Source organism: Balearica regulorum, chromosome 2 (assembly GCF_011004875.1).
Source record: "Balearica regulorum gibbericeps isolate bBalReg1 chromosome 2, bBalReg1.pri, whole genome shotgun sequence".
Lineage (NCBI taxonomy): Eukaryota > Metazoa > Chordata > Aves > Gruiformes > Gruidae > Balearica > Balearica regulorum.
The window spans coordinates 113,570,100-113,594,168 of NC_046185.1; the positions used below are offsets into that span (position 1 = coordinate 113,570,100).

The 24,069-nt window shown below is 40.9% G+C and overlaps 1 protein-coding gene across 1 annotated transcript in view; it reads left to right on the forward strand.

Moving 5' to 3' along the window:
* The window catches only part of ITGA9 (integrin subunit alpha 9), a 236,714-nt gene that overhangs the window by 121,726 nt on the left and 90,919 nt on the right, over positions 1-24,069 (forward strand). Inside the window, exons 16-17 of the mRNA XM_075745395.1 lie at positions 4,194-4,349; positions 17,563-17,639. Of these exons, the coding sequence (XP_075601510.1) occupies positions 4,194-4,349; positions 17,563-17,639 (233 nt within the window). The remainder of the gene's footprint in view (positions 1-4,193; positions 4,350-17,562; positions 17,640-24,069) is intronic.

The window sequence follows — 24,069 nt, forward strand, 5'->3', positions numbered from 1 at the left end:
TGCTGAGCTAGAAAACAAAAAGGAAGAAATATGTGGCCATGCCCAGCTTCTACCACAGCATTTAAAAAATGCGTATTTCTCTGAGGTTATTATTCTGGGAGAGGAGATGGCAAGCCTGCTCTTTGTTAGGGTGAGCTTTCAGGACCATAGTATCTTTTGAAACATCTCAAAGTGCCTTACTGCTTTCTTAGATGCTCCTCAAAGTGTGCTCTTTTTGGACTCTCAGTTCTTTGTCTTTGCTAAATACTAGTGAGGGATTGTCCTGTATTACCCTTGATAAAAACCTGGTTTGTTCATACCAAAACACCTTTTTCTTCAACTCTGAGTGATGTCATGCAACGTGCCTTGCAGGATAAGATAAAAGGTCCCTACGAAGGGATACAGCTGGCTAGGACTGTTTCCAGTTGCAGGAAGGGACACCGGGGACTGAAGTGTATTAATTTCTGCAAAAGCCTTATTGCAAAAGTGTCATGTTCAGAATGAAATCTGAAAGAGAGAGGAGAAAAAACCCACCACTGCTTGTGAGAAGGAGAAAACTACATAGAATGGCTGATGGCTTGTGGGAAACCCAGCTTCAGATCCCCAAGCTAATTGAGGCACAATGAAAACTTCAGCAGTTTAGTGACATCCAGTCTGTACAGAGTGGATATTTATTGCTATTACCCACTGAACCCTTGTTACATGGTTGTTTCTGTTGATAATGTGAGCTCCTTAGATATTGCACTTGTTTTAATGTCCTCCAGATGGTTTTTTCGATTAATGAAACTGTGCTGTCCATGTGCTATGATTTGCCAGGAATGTTTTTTCATGATGCAGAAGTGTTTTTAACCTTCGACACTTCCCTAGTATCATGGTGAAAAACAGTGAATGCATGTAAAAGCTGCTTGTGGAAATTATTTCCCATGACAAATCCACTTCATTAGGGCCATGTAACTCATACAAAAAGCAACACATACAGTTTCCTTTACCTGAAGGATTTTTCAGTCTGTCTCAAACCTGATTGTCATTGCATCTTTTGACTTCCTTTTAGAAATCAAGAATGCTGAAAAGCAATCTATGGACTGTGTCATGAGTATATGAATCAACCATTGGAACCAGTACATTTGCGTAGACTGAAAGAAAAAGAAACTGGGTGTATTTCCAACCTAAAATAGTACTTCTCTAGATTGGGTTTGAGCAAATATTCATTATTCTCTGTATGTGCTCACATCCCAGGCAGTCTGTGGTGTACCTGTGAGGCAGAACTGTCTTGTCTTTGTCTTACTGAGGACAAATCCCACAGACTGTCATCTTTGTATATGTATGATTGTGAGCAGAAGGGACTGAACATGTGGCAAAATTAATAACTGGGTAGCATTCATACTTTCATCCTTAATTAAAGACAAGTGGGTATGTAAAATATATTTCCCCAGGGCTGTGGTGAGGGAATAGCACACATGTAATTAATCTAGCTGCTGGAAGTCACAATTTCACCACTAAAGTGAAGCAGAAAGAGACACTGGCCAACAATATGGGCACACTCCAACATTCATTGAAGTCAATGGGAAACTTGTCTTTTGACTTCAAAGGCATTGGACTGAAGCCTGCAAGATCATATTAAAACACTTAGAAGTCATTAAGCACTTATTCTTGTCATACTGCAGTAATAGAGCTAGAAAAACTATAGGTGGATTTTAATTTAACCCACTCCCTGCACTTTTAATTGTTCTGTGTTTACACAGTTGGTTGCATACAGTTGGATTAGGTGGTGACTTGCCTGATGATTTATTGTGTTTCACTGTTGCTGCATGGTATGCTTTCTATATAGTCTTGTTTCTTTGTACGTGTAGTCTCCTTGTGTGCTGATACAATCCTCACAAGTTACTACATGTGATTTTCTGTGGGAGCAAAGCTTCTGTGAGTTGTAGTATTGTTATTTAGTGATCTTGGTATTGTACAACCCCTACACTGAGGGTGGGACTGTAGAAGGGGCTGAAGATGTCAGTGTCTCTTCCCCTAAGGGTATTAGCAGCACGCCAGAGGGTGCATGATCCTTTTTATGTGATGGGAAAAGGGTCACAGAGCTGCCTGCTGCCATCACCACTGCCACTGTGTCTGCAGCTCAATCTGTGTCCGTTACTGAGAAAGCACAAACTGCTACAAGCAATGTATGGTGTAGACTTCAGGTGCTCTGGGCTGCTGCTGGGCACAAGGCACTGGCAGGTGTTGGTAGCAAGGGAGAGAATTCAGGGGCTGGCTGGAAGTGTCAGGGTGCAGGAGGGTAAATGTCATCCAACCTGGTCTCTGCTGATTTGGGAATTTGGTTAGCGACTGATCTTTGTCTGATTTCCGAGATCTGTGGCCAGTCAGCATATTAGAGAGGGCAAATGGTTGCCTTGAAACAGACCAAACAGGGTGCTTGGAAAGCCAGTTAGTGGCCACATTTCCCACATCTGGAAGATGCAGTTTGAATTGCATTGCATCTCAATTACTTATTGTGGTTGGCAGGCTGTGTTCAGAGAAGCCCACTAACTGATGCAAGGCAAAGTTGAGAGCTGGCCCATTTGAAGATTTGTTGTACTTACTTATGGTATTTATTTATTGCCTCAATTTCATCTGCACTGAATTCACACTAAGATTTTAAGTAGATAAAACTTAAGAGGAATGTTTGCCTGTGAAGAGGTAGGGCATTTGCCACTTATGTTTTCTGGTAAATTGGATTTTGGAAGTCGGGACTGAACAGAGCACAGTGAGCATTTTGTCCTTGCACAGCAAACTGGCTTTAGGCATTGCATGTTATGACAAACAATATGAGTTTTTGTGGCTTGGGTTCCAACAACAAGAAAAGGTAGTCCATAAGAAGGATTCATCCCATCAGACAAATAATGTGGCACCATTTAATTAGAATCATTTAGGTTGGAAAGTATCTTTAAGATCATCGAGTCCAACTGTTAACCTAACACTGCCAAATCCACCACTGAACCATGTCCCTAAGCACCACATCTACACATCTTTTAAATACCTCCAGGCATGGTGACTCAACCACTTCCCTGGGCAGCCTGTTCCAATGCTTGACAACCCTGTCAGTGAACAATTCTTTCCTACTATCCAATCTAAATCTCCCCTGGCACAACTTGAGGCTGTTTCCTCGTGTTCTGTTGCTTATTACTTGGGAGAAGAGACCAACACCCACCTGGCTACAACCTCCTTTCTGGGAGTTGTAGAGAGGGAAAAGGTGTCCCCTCAGCCTCCTTTTCTCCAGGCTAAACAACCCCAGTTCCCTCAGCTGCTCCTCCTAAAACCTGTTCTCCAGACCCTTCACCAGCTTCCTTGCCCTTTTCTGGACATGCTCCGGCACCTCAATGCCTGTTTTGTAGTGAGGGGCCCAAAACTGAACACAGCACTCGAGGTGCAGCCTCACCAGTGCCGAGTACAGGGGGATGATCACTTCCTTAGTCCTGCTGGCCACACTATTGCTGATACAAGCCAGGATGCTGTTGGCCTTCTTGGCCACCTGGGCACACTGCTGGCTTATATTCAGCCTGCCTCATAATTCATCTGGTAAAAAGCCTAGAAACTGAAAAACTTTATTCCTTTACAAACTGAAAGTGTTACTGCGCTGAGAATGGGGGGAGTTTAGTTTTGCTTTCAGAACCATGCTGGAAGATGGCTTTTCTTGCCCCTGCACGTCTGTAGCCTTGTTTTATAGCCAAATTGGAATCTTCAGCTATTCATTTATTTTATTGATATTGCAAAACAACAAAGCAAGATGAAGTTTTCTTTTAATGGGTGGAGCACACTGGAAGTAACCTCAATCAAAGACCAGGATTTAGAAACCCCAGAGCTGAAGATTTACTCTTTGCTTCCACATTGTGCAGGACTAATGAAAACACATCCTAATTTATTTTATTTTTTAAGAAAATGTCTTGATTTTATTGAAAAACAGTTCGTCTATAGGTGTGGTGAATATGCCAGCAATCCAGTGGAACCACAAGTAGGTCCCAAAAGAATAACTGGTTTTTTGTTGACTACTTTTTAATCTTCTGACTTACGTTGGTACAATGTGCTTACTCCTGTTTGGCACAGGAGTAGAGAAGCCTGCTTCCTGTCTGCAGTGTTGAATACAAAAAATAATTAATTAATTGTATAATCGTCGTATATAAAAAAATCTACTTGCCTGTATGCATAGGTAAAATCTCTGGTTTCTTTTACAGAAAAGAGTCAAAGACGTCATATCTCCAATTGTATTTGAAGCTGCATACAGCCTTGGGGAACATGTGATAGAAAGAGGAAAAGAGGACAAGGAACTACCTGCTCTCAAGCCCATTCTCCGTTGGAAGAAAGGACAGAAGATAGCACAAAGGAATCAGGTCAGGTTTGGACTACACTATTTCCCTAGAAGGCTGGTGGCTCTGTCTGATCCTGAACTGACAGCAGAAGCAATTGCCAAGCTCTGGGTCATTTGTACAGTCCCTACTATTGCTGATGTCAGTGCTTCTCCATGATGTAGTAAAGATGTGCTGACAAGGTTGGGCAGCACAAAGTGAGGTCACTTGCTCGTTTCAAGGTGCTTGTGCTGTAAAGGAGGAGACTGAATTAAGGAAGGGATGAGACAGCTCCTGCTCCTTCTGGTTCTTCCCTTTTCTTAGGAAGTTCTTGTGAAAGCCTTGGCCTTGGCTTTCTTTCCAGACTTCATTAGTGCTAGAGGGACAGGGCTGGCTCCAGGAGGGCACACAGGAATTTGCCACTCTCCATAAGGGGATAACAGTGGACAAAATAAAGAAAATTTTTCCTGGCCCATTGTCCTCTTTTCTTGAGGGCTCCTCACATCGAGTCATGTGACAGGAGAAACCTGCTCCTGCTGCTGTTACTGCAAGACATGCTATGATGAAATAGAATGGTTTTGTTTCAGAGAAAGTAAAGTATAGGTGCAGCCGTATATTTGTTAGGATCCTATTTTCCTCTCCTGCAGTACAGAAAACGCTTTTGTGTTTAATTCTCGTGAGAGCAAGAGAATTCCCTTAATTGTGAAACACTTGTCATTTAGAGAGTAGAGATCCTTCCTCCCCATGCCCAAATTGTTCCCTAAGGAAATGAAGTGTATGTTATTATGCCACCTTTCTTATATGTCTGTCTTGACCTCACTAGTATCTTTGGAAAATGGTGGCCAATTTTGTTAGGTTTTGACAGGAGTGATCATGAGAGTGCTTATGAAGATATTAAATGCCTTCAGGGTTCATGAAAGCAGGCAGTCATGCCAAGGAGAGAGATCCCATTAGTGACCTTTTGAAAGACTGTAGTTTGAGTATGGTCCTTGTAGGTACAGGACAGTCTGCTGTGGAAGGAGCCTGCAGGACAACTCAACCTCCCACCGTGCCGGCACCAGAGCATCCAACCGTAAAGCTCAAGGCTCCACAGGGAAAACAGACTTCTTCTGTGGCTTGCAAAACTTCTTGTGTGTCAGAATTGCAGGATAATTTAGTCTGGAAGGATGTCTGTAGATCCAGTTCCTTGCTCAAAGCAGAGCCAACTTAAAAGTTAGATCAAGTTGCTCAGGGTTGCATCCAGTCAAGTTTATTTTCCAAAGCATGCTTACGGAGTTATGACCTGGCATTGCATCTGAATAGGAAACTTTTTTAAAAAAAAAAACACCAAAAAACCTGTGAAAAGTCTGTTTGGAGTCTGAGGCTTTTAGCGGTGGATTATTAGATCTGGTTTTTAACCCTGGGAAGTTTGTATCTATTAAGTGATGTTTGCATCATCATCTGTAACATTACTTTCTGATGCTACTCATAAGGATATGTTATTGTGCTGAAATTGCAGGTTCCTGAATGCAACTCAAAAAAATAACTAAAATGCTTAAAGAGATATGCTTTGTCATATACCCAAATGTTTTGAAATGTATTTGGCTATACTCCTTGTACTTAAAGAAATTAGTATTTCTTCAAGTATGCTTTATTTTTATAAATGTATGAATGAAAGATGCTTCCTAAGAATTACTTATTTTTTATGAAGAGGGATTGTGTGGCTGGTAAGTATCTGAATGCTGTATTGTTGCAAACATTATGATGGGAATTCATAGAGAACTTTGGAACTTGAACGGTGTGATGAAAACTTGAGTGTTACATGAATGAAACTGCTTGGATGTTTTACTACTGGGTTTAGACTCAAAAGGTCACATCTTGCCCTGCAGGCATAGTCTCAGATCAATATTAAAATACCTAAATGCTGAGATTATAGAGAAGAAACAAAAATATGTTGGGAATTTCCCTGAGTTGTTTTCTTGTGTAATTTGGATGAGAGGGAGCCAGTTTAACAATCCCTTTCCATTTGCTTTCCAGATGTTGTTCACTTAGCTTAGTAAGAAAAGGATTTTGACATGGGGTGTGCCTGCAAGTGTGCTTTCGGCTAAGGAAGTGGGCAGAGCTTCAGAGTTAGTGTGGCAGTCAGTCATGGTGACAAAGCCCTGACGGAGTAGCCTTGAGGCATGGTGGCGGGTCTTCAAAGACTGATTTCATGGGAAAATCAGAGCACAGTGTTCTCTTTCAGGATTCTTGTCATCTTGCAAGTAGAAATTGTTTTTAAAGACCAGAAGGGATAGTAGGAACCAAAGTTTATGTAATAAAGGATTTACATCTTCAAAGAACCTAATAATTCTGGAGGGACCTTACATTTTGGAAGTCCAAATTCAAGACAGATTTAGTGGGCTCTGTTTTCAGAAGATACAGCATGGGTGAGGGCAGATGGACAAGCTTTAGTGTTAGTGCTAGTACTGAAGTATTTAAATACAGCTAGCGGTCTGTGGTTTTCAAAGGCCCTAGATCCTATTAATCCAATAAGAAGTGGCATTTTGAAATCAGAAGTGTTGCATCCGTTGCCTCAAGGCACCCTTAAGATAGTGTTAGAGATTGATGCTTTGCTAAAAGCGCAAGTGTCTGATTTTTATGAATGTATGCAGGAGAAGAAACTGAAGTAGTGAATAGCTATAGAAATGGGAGGGAGCCATGACTGGGCAGGAGAGAGGGAGTCTTCCTTCTTTCAAGATCCCACTGCAGGTCTGCTAGACCTACTTGAAAAGCCACACATCTTGCAAATGTGGGCTTTACAGTCACCTAGATACAATTTTATTTAAACTAAAGTGATGTTAAGGCTGAAGTGATCACTTTCATTAGGATTTCAGTTTGTTTTTCATGAACCAGATGTTCCCTGAATGCATGCGTGACTTCCAAGAAGAGTGTACAGCCCTATGTCTCACAAACAAGGAGGTAGGAAAGCCATTAAGTGGCCTCTTGACATAAGAATTAAAGATTATATTGAGCATACAAAGTTCTTCATGGTGCTTTGATCCAATGCATTGTCAGCTTGGAAATAGTATTCATGGAGACCCACGAGCAGGAAGGTGTATCCCTCTCTGATGACATAATCACAGAAAAGGATTTTGTTGGATATTCATCCTTTAAATCACTATTATACTGCATATGAGAAAGCAGCGTGGTCTCGTACTACCACTTAAGACCAAAGCAGAGCTACAGTAGTAAAGGATGTATGATTTCATTCAAAATGCATTTATTTATTGGTCACCTTTATTTTAAAAGAATGCAAGTTTTACTGGAAGGCAGTGCAAAATACTTGCATTTAAACAAACAAAACCCAACAAAACAAAACCTTGACTGTTCAGTGAAGGAGACTGCTTTTATTCCTAAATGAACTGTGCTTGAAACAATCAAATATGGTAAATGATTCCAATGTCTGATTCATTTAAAGAAAAGGATCTTAACTGAAATTTCTGAAGGAAAAGCATGCAATTGTGGAACTTCATGTAATGGCCATTTTTCTTGTAAGCAAAGAGGCTCTGATACTTCAAAATGTAGTAATAATGTAATTAAACTGGCTTGAGGGACTATTCGGCCCAGGATAGAGTAACAGTTGATTTCTTATGGACTTAATTATTTTTTTCGTTCTTGTGTATGCTCACCAGCAACTATGGTTGCTATAGCTTGGTGTAATTATTTGTGGTAGCAAAAGCAAATATTAAGGGTTAGTGACATGTCTATTGATAGGTGCCTTGGCAACTTGTACAATTGTTGGGTGGAGACTGGCTGCATGGAGATTATAACTTTCCAAGTTGTAAGTGGCTAGCGAGCTCAGTTTTGCTCAAACAGAAAATGTCTTATGGGTCAAGATTGGGTGGGAGGGGGAAGAAACATTCTATTTTTTGAGTGTGTATTATGAACTTTAAAACTTCCCACCGTGAGGATGACTTTTCATTAGCTTCTTTGTTGCCTCCCAAATCCAGTTGCTACCTCCATCCACTGGAAAAAACTAGTAAGTCTTCTTACTTCAGGGAAATTAATGTGTATTTAGAACTTGGTTTGGCTTAGTTCGTTGTAAGTGGTTTGTACTATAACATTTATTTTTGTATACCCACTGTATAAATACATGTCAACCAAGAAGGAGAAAGATCTCTTGCCAAATACAGTGGGGGTTTGTTCCTAGTAGTATCCAGTAATGTATCTTAGAGTTCAAAATGTGGTATGCTTGAATTCTGCCTGTTCTAAATACTGTAATAAAATCACCTGCTGTTATGTGGATGCAGACACCATTTTGTTATAGGAAAATATTCTCAGTAGATTTAATTGCGTCAGTGTCTTCAGGACTTCAGGAATGGTCTGCCATAAAACTGTTTGTAAGTTATAAGGAGACAAAAAATGTTTAGGACGTTCTGTTCCCAGCTGTGTCACTAACTTGCAGTGAGAATTTGGGTACAGTTCCGCACCTCCAGGTGACTGAGGCTGCACATCTCTGGTATAAACTTCACCTTTTTAAAGCAGAGGACTGTTTTTTTGGAAATACTTGTGTTTGAAAAGCTGGTTAAGTATTTACACATAAATTAGCTTAGTTGGCAGATATGAGAAAGTCTAGGAGGATTTTTACAGAGCTGGATCATGTGCACCTTTAGTGACTTCTTGGTTTGCTGCACAAATAATGCCGTTCTCTATTTTAAAACATGCCCACATACCCCCAGTCTCATACTGAGGACAAAGCAATGACATATCATAGAATCATAGAATGGTTTGGGTTGGAAGGGACCTCAAAGATCATCTAGTTCCAAGCCCCCTGCCATGGTCAGGGGCACCCTCCACTAGACCATGTTGCCCAAAGCCCCATCCAACCTGGCCTTGAACACTTCCAGGGAGGGGGCATCCACAACCTCTCTGGACAACCTGTTCCAGTGCCTCACCACCCTCACAGTAAAGAATTTCTGCCTCACATCTAATCTAAATCGACCCTCCTTCAGCTTAAACCCATGACCCCTTGTCCTGTCACTACACTCCCTCATAAACAGTCCCTCTCCATCTTTCCTGTAGGCCCTCCTCACATACTGGAAGGCTGCAGTTACATCTCCCCGGAGCCTTCTCTTCTCCAGGCTGAACAATCCCACCTCTCTCAGCCTGTCCTCACAGGAGAGGAGCTCCAGCCCTCTGATCAGCTTCGTGGCCCTCCTCTGGACTCGCTCCAACAGCTCCATGTCTCTCCTGTGCTGGGGCCCCCAGAGCTGGATGCAGTACTCCAGGTGGGGTCTCACAAGAGCGGAGTAGAGGGGCAGAATCCCCTCCCTCAACCTGCTGGTCACGCTTCTTTTGATGCAGCCCAGGACACGGTTGGCTTTCTGGGCTCCAAGCGCACATTGCTGACTCATGTTGAGCTTTTCAACATCCCCAAGTCCTTCTCCTCAGGGCTGCTCTCAATCCATTCTCTGCCCAGCCTGTAGCTGTGCTTGGGATTGCACCAACCCACATGCAGGACCTTGCACTTGGCCTTATTAAACTTCATGTGGTTTGCACAGGCCCACCTCTCAGGACAGGCTGAAGTATAGTGTCCACACACACAGCGTGTTCCTGGTTTGTCAGTGGTGCCTTCTCAAGAGCAGAGATCCCTGTCTGCCTGCTTGAGTCAGGTCATGTCTCTGCCAGCAAACTGAGCTGTGCCCGGGGCGTTTCTAGGCATTATAATGACATCTCTACCCTGGTAAGCTGCTGGAACAGCTCTTGGCACGATTTTAGCCTGTGCCAACTACTGCAAACCATTCCCAGGCATGGGTCGGGAATTAGGATGCTCCTGTTTTGGAGGCCAGGGCAGTTTAATTTACTGGTACAGCTGAAGCCTCAGTACCTTAGTATACCCGTCAGTAGCTGGATAGGTGGAAAGTGTGAAGATTAATTGACTTGTACCCAGGCACACAGGAAACCTTTAGGAGACTGCAGGAGTCAACCTAATTGCCAGGTACTAGATGAAAGGTCTTGCCACTAAACTCTCCTTCCTCCTTGGGCTGAGTAAGCTCCCAAATTATCTTCTGCATTTGTTCTTGCAGAGATCCACTGTATGCCACCCTTCCTGCTTAATTGCCATTTTTCTCCCTTCGGTTGGGGTGGGATTGCTGAAAGTGATCATTTCCACTCCTCCCTCTGCCACCCCTTTGGTGGTGTCTGTCTCTTGCTCTAGACAAGTTTGGTCAGAGTCGGTGCTGAACTGGCAGGGATTGGGTGCTGTTCATGCCAGGAAATCTGGAAAGGGCCCACCCTGAGCATGTACTGGATTAGGCTGAGTATTGTATTTGCCTGCTTTTTTGTTGTTGAATGGCAATAAAGAGGAAAGATTTACAAGTCTGGAAGAGATTCAGAACTGAGCAAGAACAGCAGGTGTCCAGATGTATTGTACCTCTGAAATGTTTATAATTAGCAAACTTGCTGAAGTAAGAATGAGTGGAAATCAGTGCCTCTGATGGTATGCATATTTCTTAAGCAATTACAGGCTTGGCCAGTAATTGTCCAACTTGTTCATATCCCTGTTTAACAGTAGAGGAAAAACAACATAACTGAGAATGCGTAAGACATGGTTTAATCCCCAGGTTTAGATGTCATGGGCTTCCTAAAGAACAATAGCCAATATCATATGTCAATGCTAATATACACATGAACACATACACATATATATAGACCTTCATGTCTTGGCGTATGTGCTAGGGGAGGGTCAGACTACAGGATGATCCTGTCTTTGGTGGTAGGATGTGAATTATCTGATTTAGTTTACAAGTTCTTCAAATAAATAAGTAGAGAAGGGAGAGATGATCATGTAACTGTTTGCAAGCTGAACCCTAATTTAAAATCCTATTGTCATTATTATGCTTTTATATTTTTAATTACACAATTGTGTGATGAGTAACAAAAGTTTTTCCTCTTGTGTTAAAACATTTACGTATAAAGGCGTACTGGGTGAAGAAGATTCCTCTTATACAGTTCTACTTTTAGTAGTAGAAATAAGGAGGTTTAGAGTAGAAAACGTTCTCAAGTATCATTAAAGAACCCTCCTGAGATGATATAATGAATTATTCTGTAGTCATCCAAAGTAAATGGAAGACCATTTAAGACAAGACAGGAAATATATTTAGAAATGTGCTACAGAAATCCATCCTATAATGGTATTAGGAGATGGGATAATTAACCCAATAGGTCTTTCCCATCTATTGTTCTATGAATTTATAAGGTCTGAAGTCTTGTAAAATGAGAACACTATTTGGGTGATTTGAACTGTAAATTATTTAAAAAAGAAAAAATTGCCTCAGTCTGAAAAATGAGTCAAACTAGAAATCTAATAAAGCTGAAAGGCTAGGGGCATATTTCTGTTGCCACCAATTGTAATTCTTCACCCCAGGAGAATACAAGGACAAAAGATTGTGTTGTTAAATCCACTCACTGCTGTGAGGAATAACTAATACATACACTTACTAATTTATGCTTGCCTTCAATAGCTAACAGGTTTCATGCCTGGTCTTTTCTAAACAGCTGATTTCATTTGGGAGTTCCTGTTCCCCTTATATTTGAGTGTCCTCTATCCTTTTTAGCTTGGTGTTCCAGCCCAGTTTTTAAAATAACTGAAAGCAGGATGCAGCTGAAATAGAGGAGAAATAATTGTATTTGACCTTAAATGTCTTGACAAATGGCAATGTGCTAGTCATGAGCCGTTGGCCCAGAGTCTTCACTCAGTAAAGTGGATTAATTCCCCTGTAGCCTTCCCCAGCTGGAGAAGTTCAATTTACATGGCTGCACCCTTACTAGTGTAGTAAAACAATTATTACTGGCCAGTTTCTGTTTTTTTATACTAATGCACTATAAATGAGCATCTGTTTCTTTGCATGAAGACATGCTCTGACCAAGTCTACATGGAGCTGGGAAAGCTTGCTAGCTAACCTTGGTCCCCTGCACTACGTGGTCCTGGCATGGCTCTCTGGTTTCATAGCAGGATTCTTTTGAATGCGTATCGCTCCCCTGGTATTCCTGCCTTTGTTGTGTGTTCACTCCGCCACTCACTAGGGGTATTGTGGAAATCATGTGTTCTTATTTTAGCCGGCACATCTGATGAAATCCTGGAAAGTTTTTCACCCTATTAATTGCTTTTCTAGTGGGAATTTAAATCAGCCATTTTGCACTTGGCTCAGCAGGATATATGAATGGACCATTTCCAGGAGTACTATAGTGAAGTATGGGGTGTCTAGGGAGAGCCAGTCACTATTTCTTTTTCTGTGGTCAATAGATCTGTAACTAACAGCTTTATTTTGCAAGCAACTTGAAAATTTAAAGACAAAATAAATAAAGGTCTAAAATCAGGCTCCTGTGTCTACATAGGTCTTTGGCAACTTAAATGATTCTGTATTTAGGCACATTAGTATCTGAGTCATTGGTTTGTAAAGCTATAAACCAGAAAATAGTTCATAGAAAAGGCAGTCAGATTTGCTTACTAATGCTAATGAAAATTGGATCACATATCCTGGTCCCTAAATAAGGACCCAGGAACCCAACTTCACCAGATAACATAATAATAGTCATATAGCATCAAGATCTAAAAAGTAAAGAATTATTAGACTAACAAACTCCCTTATCCTACATCCTTTAAATAGATGTGCTTTTGTGTTACTAGCATGATCTAATTCCTAAGTCATCCCTGCACATATCATAGGGTATGGTGACATTTTACAGGAAATCAGTGTAGAGATTGGAATATTGTATTCTTAACACAGATTATTTTGCATAACCCAAGTTATCCTGCTGATGTATGTGATACAGTTTATGAAGGTAAAGGAATGCATCCTTGGTTTCTGAATGCCAGCTCCGCCACATTTTAAGAGGCGCACTGTCAACTTCTTGTGGCCTGATGTGTGAGGAAGTAGTTAAAGGCCTGATCCAGAATGAATCACTATTCTCTTATCCAGAGCATAAACCAGCATGCTTTCAGGGGTTATTTTAGGAATCCTATTTCTCCCCCTTCTCTTCAAACATTGTCCTTCAGCTGTCACTTTCCCTTTTCTGTGAAAGGATGGGCACAACTCTTACTGGAACACAGTACCGGCAACCTCTCAAAGTCTGGATTACACATTTTTGCAACAACCTGAAATTTCCATGTGCTTCCCTGAATTTTGGGAGGTTAAATGTCTTGAAATATTTTTTTCTTTGTTTATTGGATGATTTCCAGTATTTTCTGTGGGCAGGAGTGCCATAAACACAGGGTTTTTTTGTTTTCTCTGTTTCCTGTCCTCTACTCCCAGAAACAAAAATGTGTTTAATTTTAGATGGCCATTGAAAGAAAGTGAAGCAATTTAGCAAGCCGGGTTTGAAATCCCAGATTGCCTTTGCCTGAGTGGAGACTTGTGACCATTAGGCTGAAGCCAGGCTCCTTGCTTGTTTTACCTCCTAGCAGCATTCCTTAGCAGTCCACCATCAGCAGGAGGGGAAAGGAGAGTATCTTCATCCCCACTATCCAGCAGCTTTGTGCTTAGAATGCCTTAGGATGCAGGTCTTCATCCTCCTCCTACTTCCTGCAACAGAGGACTGTACATTAACCCCTGGCCTTTACCACAAAATACGGAATTTAATGACGCGGCAGAGTGGACACAAAAGTACTTGCTTTGAGGCCTGATCTGAGGGCCTGTCTAGACACATCCTCTTCCTTATCAGCTGGGTATGTCTCTCCTTACTGTACATTTAATTGCATACATATGTGTCCATTCACTCCTTATGATGAGTATGTCTTAATGTAGGCTTTTTGAGTTAAACTCTGGAGGACACAGGCAACATCCATCTCCACTAACCTTTCATTCCTTGACCTCCCAAGAAGCATCATCTTTTCTAGGCAGAAAAGTTGCCAGGCAGAATTTGAGAAAACTGTTCTTGCCCAGGGTGTTTGGTAGTCTGGTGGGAACCTCTGTGGAGCAATTCTCCATAGCTGCTCGGTTCTGTGCAGCAGGGGAGAGCACAGAGAGGAGTTGTGAACCCAGGAAACACTGAATTTGCTCTGTGCTTGGCTGTGGACCTGGTGATTGCAGGAAGTCTGACAGACGCACTGTGCATGCACTTTACATTAGCTTTGTGTTTGTACAGTAAAGGTGTGTCCTAGAAACATTGAGGTTATCCTGTCCCTGCTACTGAGCACACAAACATATATTTCTCTCCCGGAAATGCCAGACAGAATTGTGGTGGCCTTGAGATAAGAGATACAGCTGTGTTTCTCATTCAGGACAATTTTTGCCCCTTCCCCCCAACTTGAATTTTTTCTTGTATGTATGTCTTATGTGAAGAAGCTTCCTGACCATCTCTGATACCCATATTCAAAGCTGCGAGGTACTTGGTACAATATAAGTGGAACCCAGTAAGCATCAATTGAACTTCGGTAAAGCTACTGTTCAGAATTTCTCCCTTTCACTTTGGGTAATAGTAACTGCAAAAATTATGAAGCGTTTCCACAGTACAATGAATGTCTTGTTCTACTTCCCTTTTTCCAGTTCTGGATAATACATACAGCTTATTGGTTACCTTGTTCAACACTTTTAATATGTAAAGAGCTCTATAAATCCCTAAAACTGGTATTGTAAAGATGAAAACACTTTAAAGATTGCTTAGAGTTAAAATGAGTGATTACATTGTAGTTGGACCTGTGCATATTCCACTGTTCTAACAATATGCAGTGTTGAGTTAGGTACAGTTTCTGGCCCAAAGAAATCACAGCCCAAGTAGACCAAGTAAGGGCACAGTAACAGAATGTATAAGCAGCGTTCACAAATGTTATGATGACTTACAGTCTGTTTACTCCTTAATTCTTTAGGAGGGATTTGAACAGGCAAGAATTAGTCAACTGGAAAGGCAGAACCAGCAACAGGCTGGGGGAAGGGGAGGCTCAAGATAGCAGAGAATAAATTGGAGGAAGTAGATTGACTGTGAGAAGCCACAGGGTTGAAGGTCTAGCAGGCACACAAAGAGGGGAGGTGGAGTAGAGTCATGGCAATGTCTATTCAGACCAGGGAAACAGTGGAAAATAGCAAAATAAGCCACAGATGTCATTAGCCCACAATGGAAGTGGGCTGCTGAACCAGCTATGGCTGTATCGATGGGTCCTAGCAGCTGGCTGGACTGGAAATCCTTTCTTCACGTCAAACCTGAATGGGTTCAAAATCTTTCACAGAAGCAAAGAGTTCACTCCTACACAATTATGGATCTGGGGATTCATCATCCTTATTTCTTTCTCTCATCCCAGTGCTGTGTAGGAATTTGGGTTTCTATGGCGTAATGAAAAGCTCCCAATGTATTTCAAAGTAGCTTGCTGCATAGTGCATGGTGTGATGGAAGAGATACATGCTCAGTAGTTTTGTTCATTCTTTTGAGGACCTGCAACTATAGATTTAGTAACAATATTCCAGGATCATTAGGTAGTTACTTAAATGTACTTACAGTACTTTATTCTTTGAAACATGCAGGTCATATCTTTAATCATTCTGGTCTCTTTGCCAAGATTTCTGCAATGCAAATAGGGGAAACTGTCAGGCAAGAATATTTTTGCAGTTCATTTTTATTTCTCCTCTGAAGGTCAAATGGCCTTTCCTATATATAGCTACTATGTTGGTTGAGGATTAATTCTGAGGACTTTTGAGATGATACCTCTAAAACGTGACATGTTTTGAGAGGGATACTTTTGCCAGTTCCTGTCTCAGGGCTATTCTTGTCCTTTGTTGTGGTAGCCTTTATTAAGGAGGAAGGGTAAGTTCAGCCCTTGTCTTTAAATCCTCAGCAATTTCCACTTCTGAGATTCTGAGAAAGCAAAAGGTGGGAAAGGAAGATGAAGGGGCAACATAAATAGTCCCAAATGAACTGGCCACTTCCCATCTTTCTTCATTTTGCAACTCAGTCCAACCAACAGCATAGTTTGATATCTGCTAGTCCAACACCAATTAACTTCATAAAGGTCCACTCCTTTTTGAAGAGCTCTGACAATATAGAAAAAGAAGAGCAAGCTGCCTCCTTAGCCAAGGACTAGAAATCTCTGTGCCCTCTGGGCTTAAGATTCAAAGTCTTTCTCCAGTGCTGATATAGTTGGGTAGAGCTCTTCAAAAATGTACTGTATCTTCCTGCCCCACCCTGCCCCCTGAGTCTCTCCAACCCCATCTGACCATTATCTATGTCCTGCACAATTTGTTCTACCTCTGCATTTAAGATTGAAATATATTTACTTTAGTTATAAAAGTCACGGAGCCAAGCCTGCAGAAAGGAATATTCATATTAAAGGAAGAGACCAGTGGAGTGTTGGGTTTCCTAACTGAACAGTGTTGGCAACCCTCATTTTGGGCATTCGTCCTTTGAATATTTGGTAAGCTGAAGAGCATTACAACTCTGAAAGAATGAATCTTCTAGCCTGAAAAGTCTAGTCATCTGTTCAGAAAGGTATTGGTCTGTTCTTAACAGCAGGGAAAAGTAAACATGATCTTTACACCATTTAGGTTTCTTGGAGGACAGGAACGTGTTTAGCTATGACAAACTGCCACAGATATTTGCATAGGCTCCTAGACTTCCCATGTATTCCCCTTCTTTTTGCTGCTTAAATAGCATGCCTGTGTCTAGTGGTATTTTGTCCTTTCACAGTTCCTAGGTTTATCAATCTGTAATTTCATAAATTATAGTCTTCACCAGAGTTCACAAGATTGACAGTGGTTCCATTATTTGAAGCTATCACTGGTACATAAGTCTGTAATTTTCTGTTGCTTGAAGAACAGTAGAAATGTTTTCTACCATACATAAAATCTCAAAAAAAAAAAAAGTTTAATTCTTTAATATAGACTAGTGAATCTCCTTGGTGCATGATTTCCTTACTGCAATTCTTAGGACTAAAAATAGTTTCATAAATAGTTTATTTTCTGTTTCATTTTCATGCTCATGTGTAGGGACGAGGAATAAGAGTGCCAGAAATATTGTGAGAGCAGTAATTCTTGTCAGATGAGAAAACCTCTGAGTGAGTCTGGTTTTGGCGAAACTTCTTGTTCAGTTAGAAGAGCATAAAAATGGTTTTGATGAAGATGAGATTTGTCTGCCCTTGAGTTTCCTTAACACTCACACCATATATTACTGTATCACAGATTTTGGTGTGTTTGTTTTGTTGTTATTGTTTGGTTTGTGTTTGTTTTTTTTCATCCAAACATGTTCCTTTTTTGAATTTTGATCTTACTCCTTTCATGCTGTAACAGGTTTTTTTCTCTGTTTTTCACAGACTGTTTTTGAGAGGAACTGTCAATCTGATGACTGTGCTGCTGATTTGAAACTTCAGGGTAAATTATTGCTGTCTAGGTGAGTAGGTGAACTTGGTGAACTTTTTTTTTTCTTTTTCTTTCTTACACAGTAGTATGCTATTCATTTTATGTAAGATGGCATTGAAAAATCAAAATAAACACAGACATTTTATATCCAGACTAGAAGAATGATGACAATGATATCACATTTAGTGCAGAAAGTTCTTGAGCTGTACACAGAATCTGTTCCTGTGGTGGTGAGCTCTGTGCCCATACAGGGCAAGACACCTTCACCTTCCTAATCACAATAGACAAAACTGGAGAAAAAAAAAATACCATAGTGGAGGGTGCAGGGAAAGTAAACCTGCATGCCCAAATCAAGCACCAAAGTGGACCATGTCATTTTTCAAAATCAATAAAATACTGTTTATGACATGGTTGGACTAAAACTGCATGCAGAAAAGCAGTTTTGTTCAGAATAAATGTTGTGTGGAAGGTTAAAAAAACACCTCAGAACGCGGCAAATTATCTTCTGCAAATTATCTTTTTCTGTTTCTGAACTTGTGTAGTTTTGCTAACTCTCCGGAAATACTGCTCTCCTGAAACACTGCTCTCCTTTGTCAGATTCTTTTTCTTAGTAACTTGGGGAGAGGTGTCTGATTTCACTTTCTTCTGGGATAATAAACCTCATCAAACAGACCAGAGGTGAAGTTTATGTTCTGTCCCTTGTGACTGGCATTCCTAGGAAAATGCCTATTGTTTTGCTAGGATGTAGTTATTCAATTTCGGGATAAATCAAGCTAAAGGTGAACTTTACAGATCACTTCTGTTTCCTTTTTTTCAGCATTTTTCGCACATTTTTAGAGATGGAAGTGCTGATGCGAGTTACTTAATTGTGTGCCAGAGGTTTTGCTGTTTGATGGAGATGCTTTCTGTGAAATCCTTTGCTTTAAGGTCAGGAAAGAGAGGGGAAAAGACTCCTCTGCTTTAGGGGAGAAAAAGTAGTAATAGTCAGGAAATATACACACATTTTATATAAGTCTGCAGCATGCTGTAACCATACTTGGAGACGAAACTGAACCAAAGTCAAGTCTGTGAAGTTACAGACTTCTCCAGACACGACTGAAGTCCACAGGAATGTTTCGGGGGATTGGCTGGGAGCAGGGTTAGGTCTCAGGTTGCAGAGTCCAAGCTTTGACTGTGATTAGTCTGGATTTTTGACCTTTCGCTCGATCTTCGTGGTGAGCAAAATCTGTTGAGAGCTGGACACGTGTCTGTGTGGACTAAGGAAGCCATTTGAGGGATTTTGTCCTGCAGTTGAGGAATAATCAATAAAATGCAAGGGACAAGTCCTAAAAACTTGTCACTCAGTGTATAGTAATCACAGCAGTAAGAGCTGTATTTGCAATTGGAGCTTTAGACTGTTTATTTTTACGGCTGTTGTTTATGTTATCTTGGCAATTTAAAAGCCACAACCGTCAAAAAAGCTTAGGATATTCAAATGCAGTTTCTACGTTTGTATAGCAAAATGTTGAACAAATGCTCTCAGATCTTCTTTATTTAGTGACACCCTGAAGTCCTGTTTGAAGTAAACAGGATGTCGTCAAATCCATCAAGTCTGCACAGAATAGGTTTTCTTTTGCTAAAGGGCTGTGTAAGCTTCAGTTATTAAGAAGCAACACAATGGGTATCTCTAAAGAAAGCAGACTTTATTTTTCTATTATTATTGTGTGTAAAACTACAAAAACATGCTGTGGATTCTGATTTTAGAGATGTGCCTGCCTTGAAGAGTATGGTCATTTTTCCAGCCCCATATGTTTCGTGCTAAAGAATCCTAGCATCATTTTTCCACATTATTCATGTTTATGCTATGTCTGTGTACAAAGCTTTTTCTTTTTTTTGTAGAAGGAGCAAAAAAGGTGACTCATTTATTACTCTCTGTACTAAACAATTGACTTCATTGTTAGCAAGATTATGGCAATGCCTTTGTCTAAATAATCACGTCTGAGTAAATTTGGTGGACTTATTATTGGAAAGAATGCAATTAATGACACATTGGATTGAAATAAACAGGATGTTTATAGGAAGGCAGTGCTAAGTGCTGTCTCTCAGATCTATTGCAGCTCTTTGAAGATGTCACTAGACAGTGGATAGGGTGATCCTGTTAAGATCATCTACCTGGGCTTGCAAAAGACTTTTATTAAGATTTCTCAACAAAGGTTCACAAAGAAAGTAAGTTGCATAGGTCTGAGAGGAATGGTGCCTGAGCATTACTACCTAATCAAAAGGTATTCAGCAGAAAGGAGTAGTAAATAGTTTGTTTTCCTGGTGAGGAAAATACACAAGTGCTTGTGCTGGGGCCAGTGATATTCAGCACATTCATAAATGATCAGGATAATAATCTGCAAGGTGATAAAGTTTGCTAATCATACGAAACTATTCAGAGCAATGAAAAGAACAAACAAGGAGGAGTGTTTTCATGAAGCATGTTATTAATCTGGATTTTACTGTTGGGGATGTTGTAAATGCTGAGAGTTTACATGGTAGAGAAATAGCAAATATAAATGCTGGAAGCTGCAGAAATACATCAGCAAAATAACTCTGTGCCTGCCTTGTCCTTCCATAGGTCTCTTGCTTTTAGACATGGTTGGATACAGGGTGCTCTGCTAGATGGACTGACCTGGTCCGGCTGTCCTTACACACTTTTCATGAATTTGTAGTGTTAGAGCCAAAAGCTGTGCAGAGTGCTACATATTGTAAGGTATAGTTTTGCCCATTGCTATATATAATACGCTTTCAAATGTGTGCTGGTTAGAGCATATGTGTGTGTAGGAAGTTAGCTCAGATTACATTATCATCAAGAGAATTGTTTGCTGAGGTCACTCTTGCGAGCTCAGGAACTGCACAAGCAGTTCCAATTTAGAGTTCACCTGGGATGCGTTTGAATCACTGGAATTACCCAGTTATAAGATTGTACCCAGCTTTGAAGATGCCAAACCCACATACCAAATGACTAATAGGAGAACCAGCCCCTGCTGGCAAAAGCTAACCAGGTCTGCTCTGATTTCACTTTTCTTCGGATCCTCCTTCTCTTCTGAAAACTTATGTGCCCTCAAAGTGAAAGCACTGCACTTTGACAACAAATAGACAGCCTAGGATGTCAACACTCAGTCTAGGAAATGACCTAATGTATGGCCATTTATCCAAAGTACTCAAACCAAGCAAATCTGCATGTGTAACTTAGAAAGTTCACTGCTGTCCTGACCAGATGCAATTGGGTTTGCCTTGTTATTTCCTGTTGTTGAGGTGCTGCTGCACATGGAAATAACGCTGCTTAGCAAGCTGAAACCTTCCACTGTGAAGCTGTAGAAGAGGGTAAGGCAGGACTGCTTGAAAGAGAGTGACGACAAAAAAACCTTAAAGACTTCTAACTATCTGGAAGCTTTTGCAGAGATTTGGGAGGGTGCCATGTGGTGGTGATTCCTGTATTCTGTTTTGTTAAATACATCTGTTATAGTGAAAGGTGTCCTTGGAGGCTTGGGCTGAACACCAGGATAACATGCTGTACTGGAGTGAAGAAGAGTTAGAATGCATTTATTCTGGAAAGAAAAAGGTTTGTTTTCAGATAACAGATGAATCTCTTTAAGGCTCATCCATTTTCATTAGCATCAATTTGCATGTAAACCCATCCCAACTTCTTGTAGGGCTTGTGGGATGAAGGAGCCAAACTCTTCCTGCTTGTGGCAGATGGCATGTGGTACAAGAGTCATGGACTGTGACTCGGCAGGGTCACACCAGAGATTTGGAAAAACCTTCTTGCATAGGCAGTTCGTGCTGCATGGGAATGAGGTGTGCAGAGATGGTGTGTGCTGCCATCCTTAGTTTCAGGACTTGACTACGTAAGGTCCTAGCTGGGACCTTATCTGTTGTTGGCAATAGTCCTGTGTCAAGGAGGATGAGAATGCATTGTATGACCTCTAGAGATCCCTACCAACCAACTTTTTTGCAGTTTTCTGACTCGTCTCAATGTAAATCCTCTCTGTAACCTAAGCAAAATTGCCTCAACAAAAACTAGCTCTTTGCCAACATAGAAACACCTACCTAAGATGGTTATGGGTGTCTTCCAGTGCTGTGGCTGGAAACCTGCCTATGGGACTCCCCGCATCTCGCTTATGCCACCTCTGCCAGTGAGAGAACATGTGTCACGAGAGGGAACAGTAGTATCAAAGGCTGCACCTCACAAAGTAAACTGTGTGGATTAAACTTTCTACAGCAGACATTATGAAGTAGCCTATAGGAACAGCTGCAATGTTGTGTTCTACTATTGCTACAAATGGCCCTTTTAGTGGTTGGCCTGGACTTATTCGTAGAAGTATGAGTGGTGTTAGCCTAAAACTACAGGTGGCAACTTAAGAGTAGGGAAAAGAGAGCCATGGGGTGTGCTGGGCACTTGGTGCTGGGAGAAGCTGAAGGAGAAGAGAGTTGTTTCATCTTTCCAGTCATGGACTGTTTTCAAATCTATTTTTCTTAAAGAATAAACACGTGAGTTTTGGGCAGCACAGAGCAGAGAGACTACTCATTGCCTCCCCTTCAAAGAGTCTCCAGTGTTAAATCTTGTAGCTGTCACAGGAGATAACAAAATCTGGCAGTGCCCATGCGGTAATGCCCTGTGTTGAGGGGGAGGAGCGAGGAGGAAAGAGATTTCTGAAAGAAGAGAATTAAAAGTATCTTAGTGTAAAGAAGGTATTTATGTATGGCAAATGGATAACTTTAATGACACAACCTGAAACCATAAGAGAAATAGGAATAGAATATTTTGCAATAAACTTTATTTTTATGGCCACAGCTTTGGGACAGCAATAGGAAACCAGTTTTCCTTTCCAGCAGTACAGTACTGAAAAGCAAGGTGCAATCAGAGTGTTCTGTTAGCTATTATTTTCAAATATTGTTTAATATTAAAGAGATATTTATTACATATCATGCTTGACTTCAATGCATCACTTTGTTTTCTCAGCATAGCAAATGTCTTTTCCATCAGGTTTCTGTAGCATATAGCAGAGTTTTATTGAGCCTCTCCGTAGCTACTTGTTTAGAAGCTGAACTACATCTGTTTCCTCAAGATGTGGTGGGGGAAACTCTGAAGTAGGTGTTCTGTAGAAGATTAGACCTCCCTAGCCTTTAATAATCTGCTAATCCATTCTTCTGGTACTTTATATGGGAGAAAAGCACTTTGGTCTTTTAAGAAGAACCTGAAAGTGCTGAGGGAGCAGGGTTGACAAGAACACACATCATGTCTGACATACCAAGGCAGTTGCAGGTCCTGAGCTGGTCTATCCATCTGATTAGCACTATGCAAAGGGAATGGTAGTTATCAAGCCCTGTTTAGGCTGTAATGGGAACCAGGCAAAAACTGTGGAGAAGACATTTGAGTAACAGTAAGGGTGTTTGAAAAAACAGACTTTCTTCCAGCTATAATAAACAAACCAGCTAAAAACACCAGAGCAGAATGGGTGGTTGCTTCGCTGCGAGATGCAGCTAGGAAGGAAATCCTGTATGGCTGTGTAAATATACTGACAGCCCATGTGTCGCAATGAGTAGAGCAGCTTCACCAAAAACAAACAGTACAAGAAGAAAGATGAAGTTGCAGCATATCGTGTAGCTGCTGTGTTCCAGTGCGAGCTGTGTGCATGGTATGTAAATCAGGTTGTAAGCACAGGACTATGAGCCCCCTTGGATAGAAAATGCTGTAATAAATACCACTACAATAAATATTATAGCACCAGAAAATGCTGTAATAAATATTGCTATTCCTGAGAAGGTTCCAGGAGGAAGTCTGTCTTCCATACATTTATGTGACATGAGGTTACCTATCATCTGTCATTAGGAACAGAATTACTCACTCATTGGAGTGCTTCTGAGTGTATGTTTGGCTGTTTGGAATAAGCAGGTTGCTTTTATGTGTTGGTTTAGAGCACCCTTAATGGCCACCATTCATTAGACTCAAATTTATTTTCTTCCCCTACAGACTGGCTAGGCTTCCCCTATATACTGCTGCAAATTGTATATTTTGGAAATGTGAAATTGGAAGCAAAAGTTATAGAAAGCCAAAGGAGTGACAGGTGCATTTTGCAGAGATTTTTAGGGTTTTTCAAATTTGTGGGTTTGTGGTTTTTTTGAGTTGGAGTCAATGCTTTCAAAAGTTCTCTTGTGAAATGGGATTTTTGAGAAATGCCCTCTTCCAGTTGAAAGGTCAGATTTGTGATATAGGCTGTCTGTCTCTGCTTCTGTCAGTCCCTCTGGAATTAGCCAGGGAGTGGACAAAACCCCAGTCTGTCAAAAATTTCATCGAGTGTGAAATGTTTCCATTTTAATGAAATGGTAATTTATGAAGAAAAAATATTTTCCAGTTATCTTCTGATCATCTCCACAGAAGGCTTGTGGGTTTTTTTCCAAATAAATTCCTTCTCTGACTTACTAAAGGATTAACA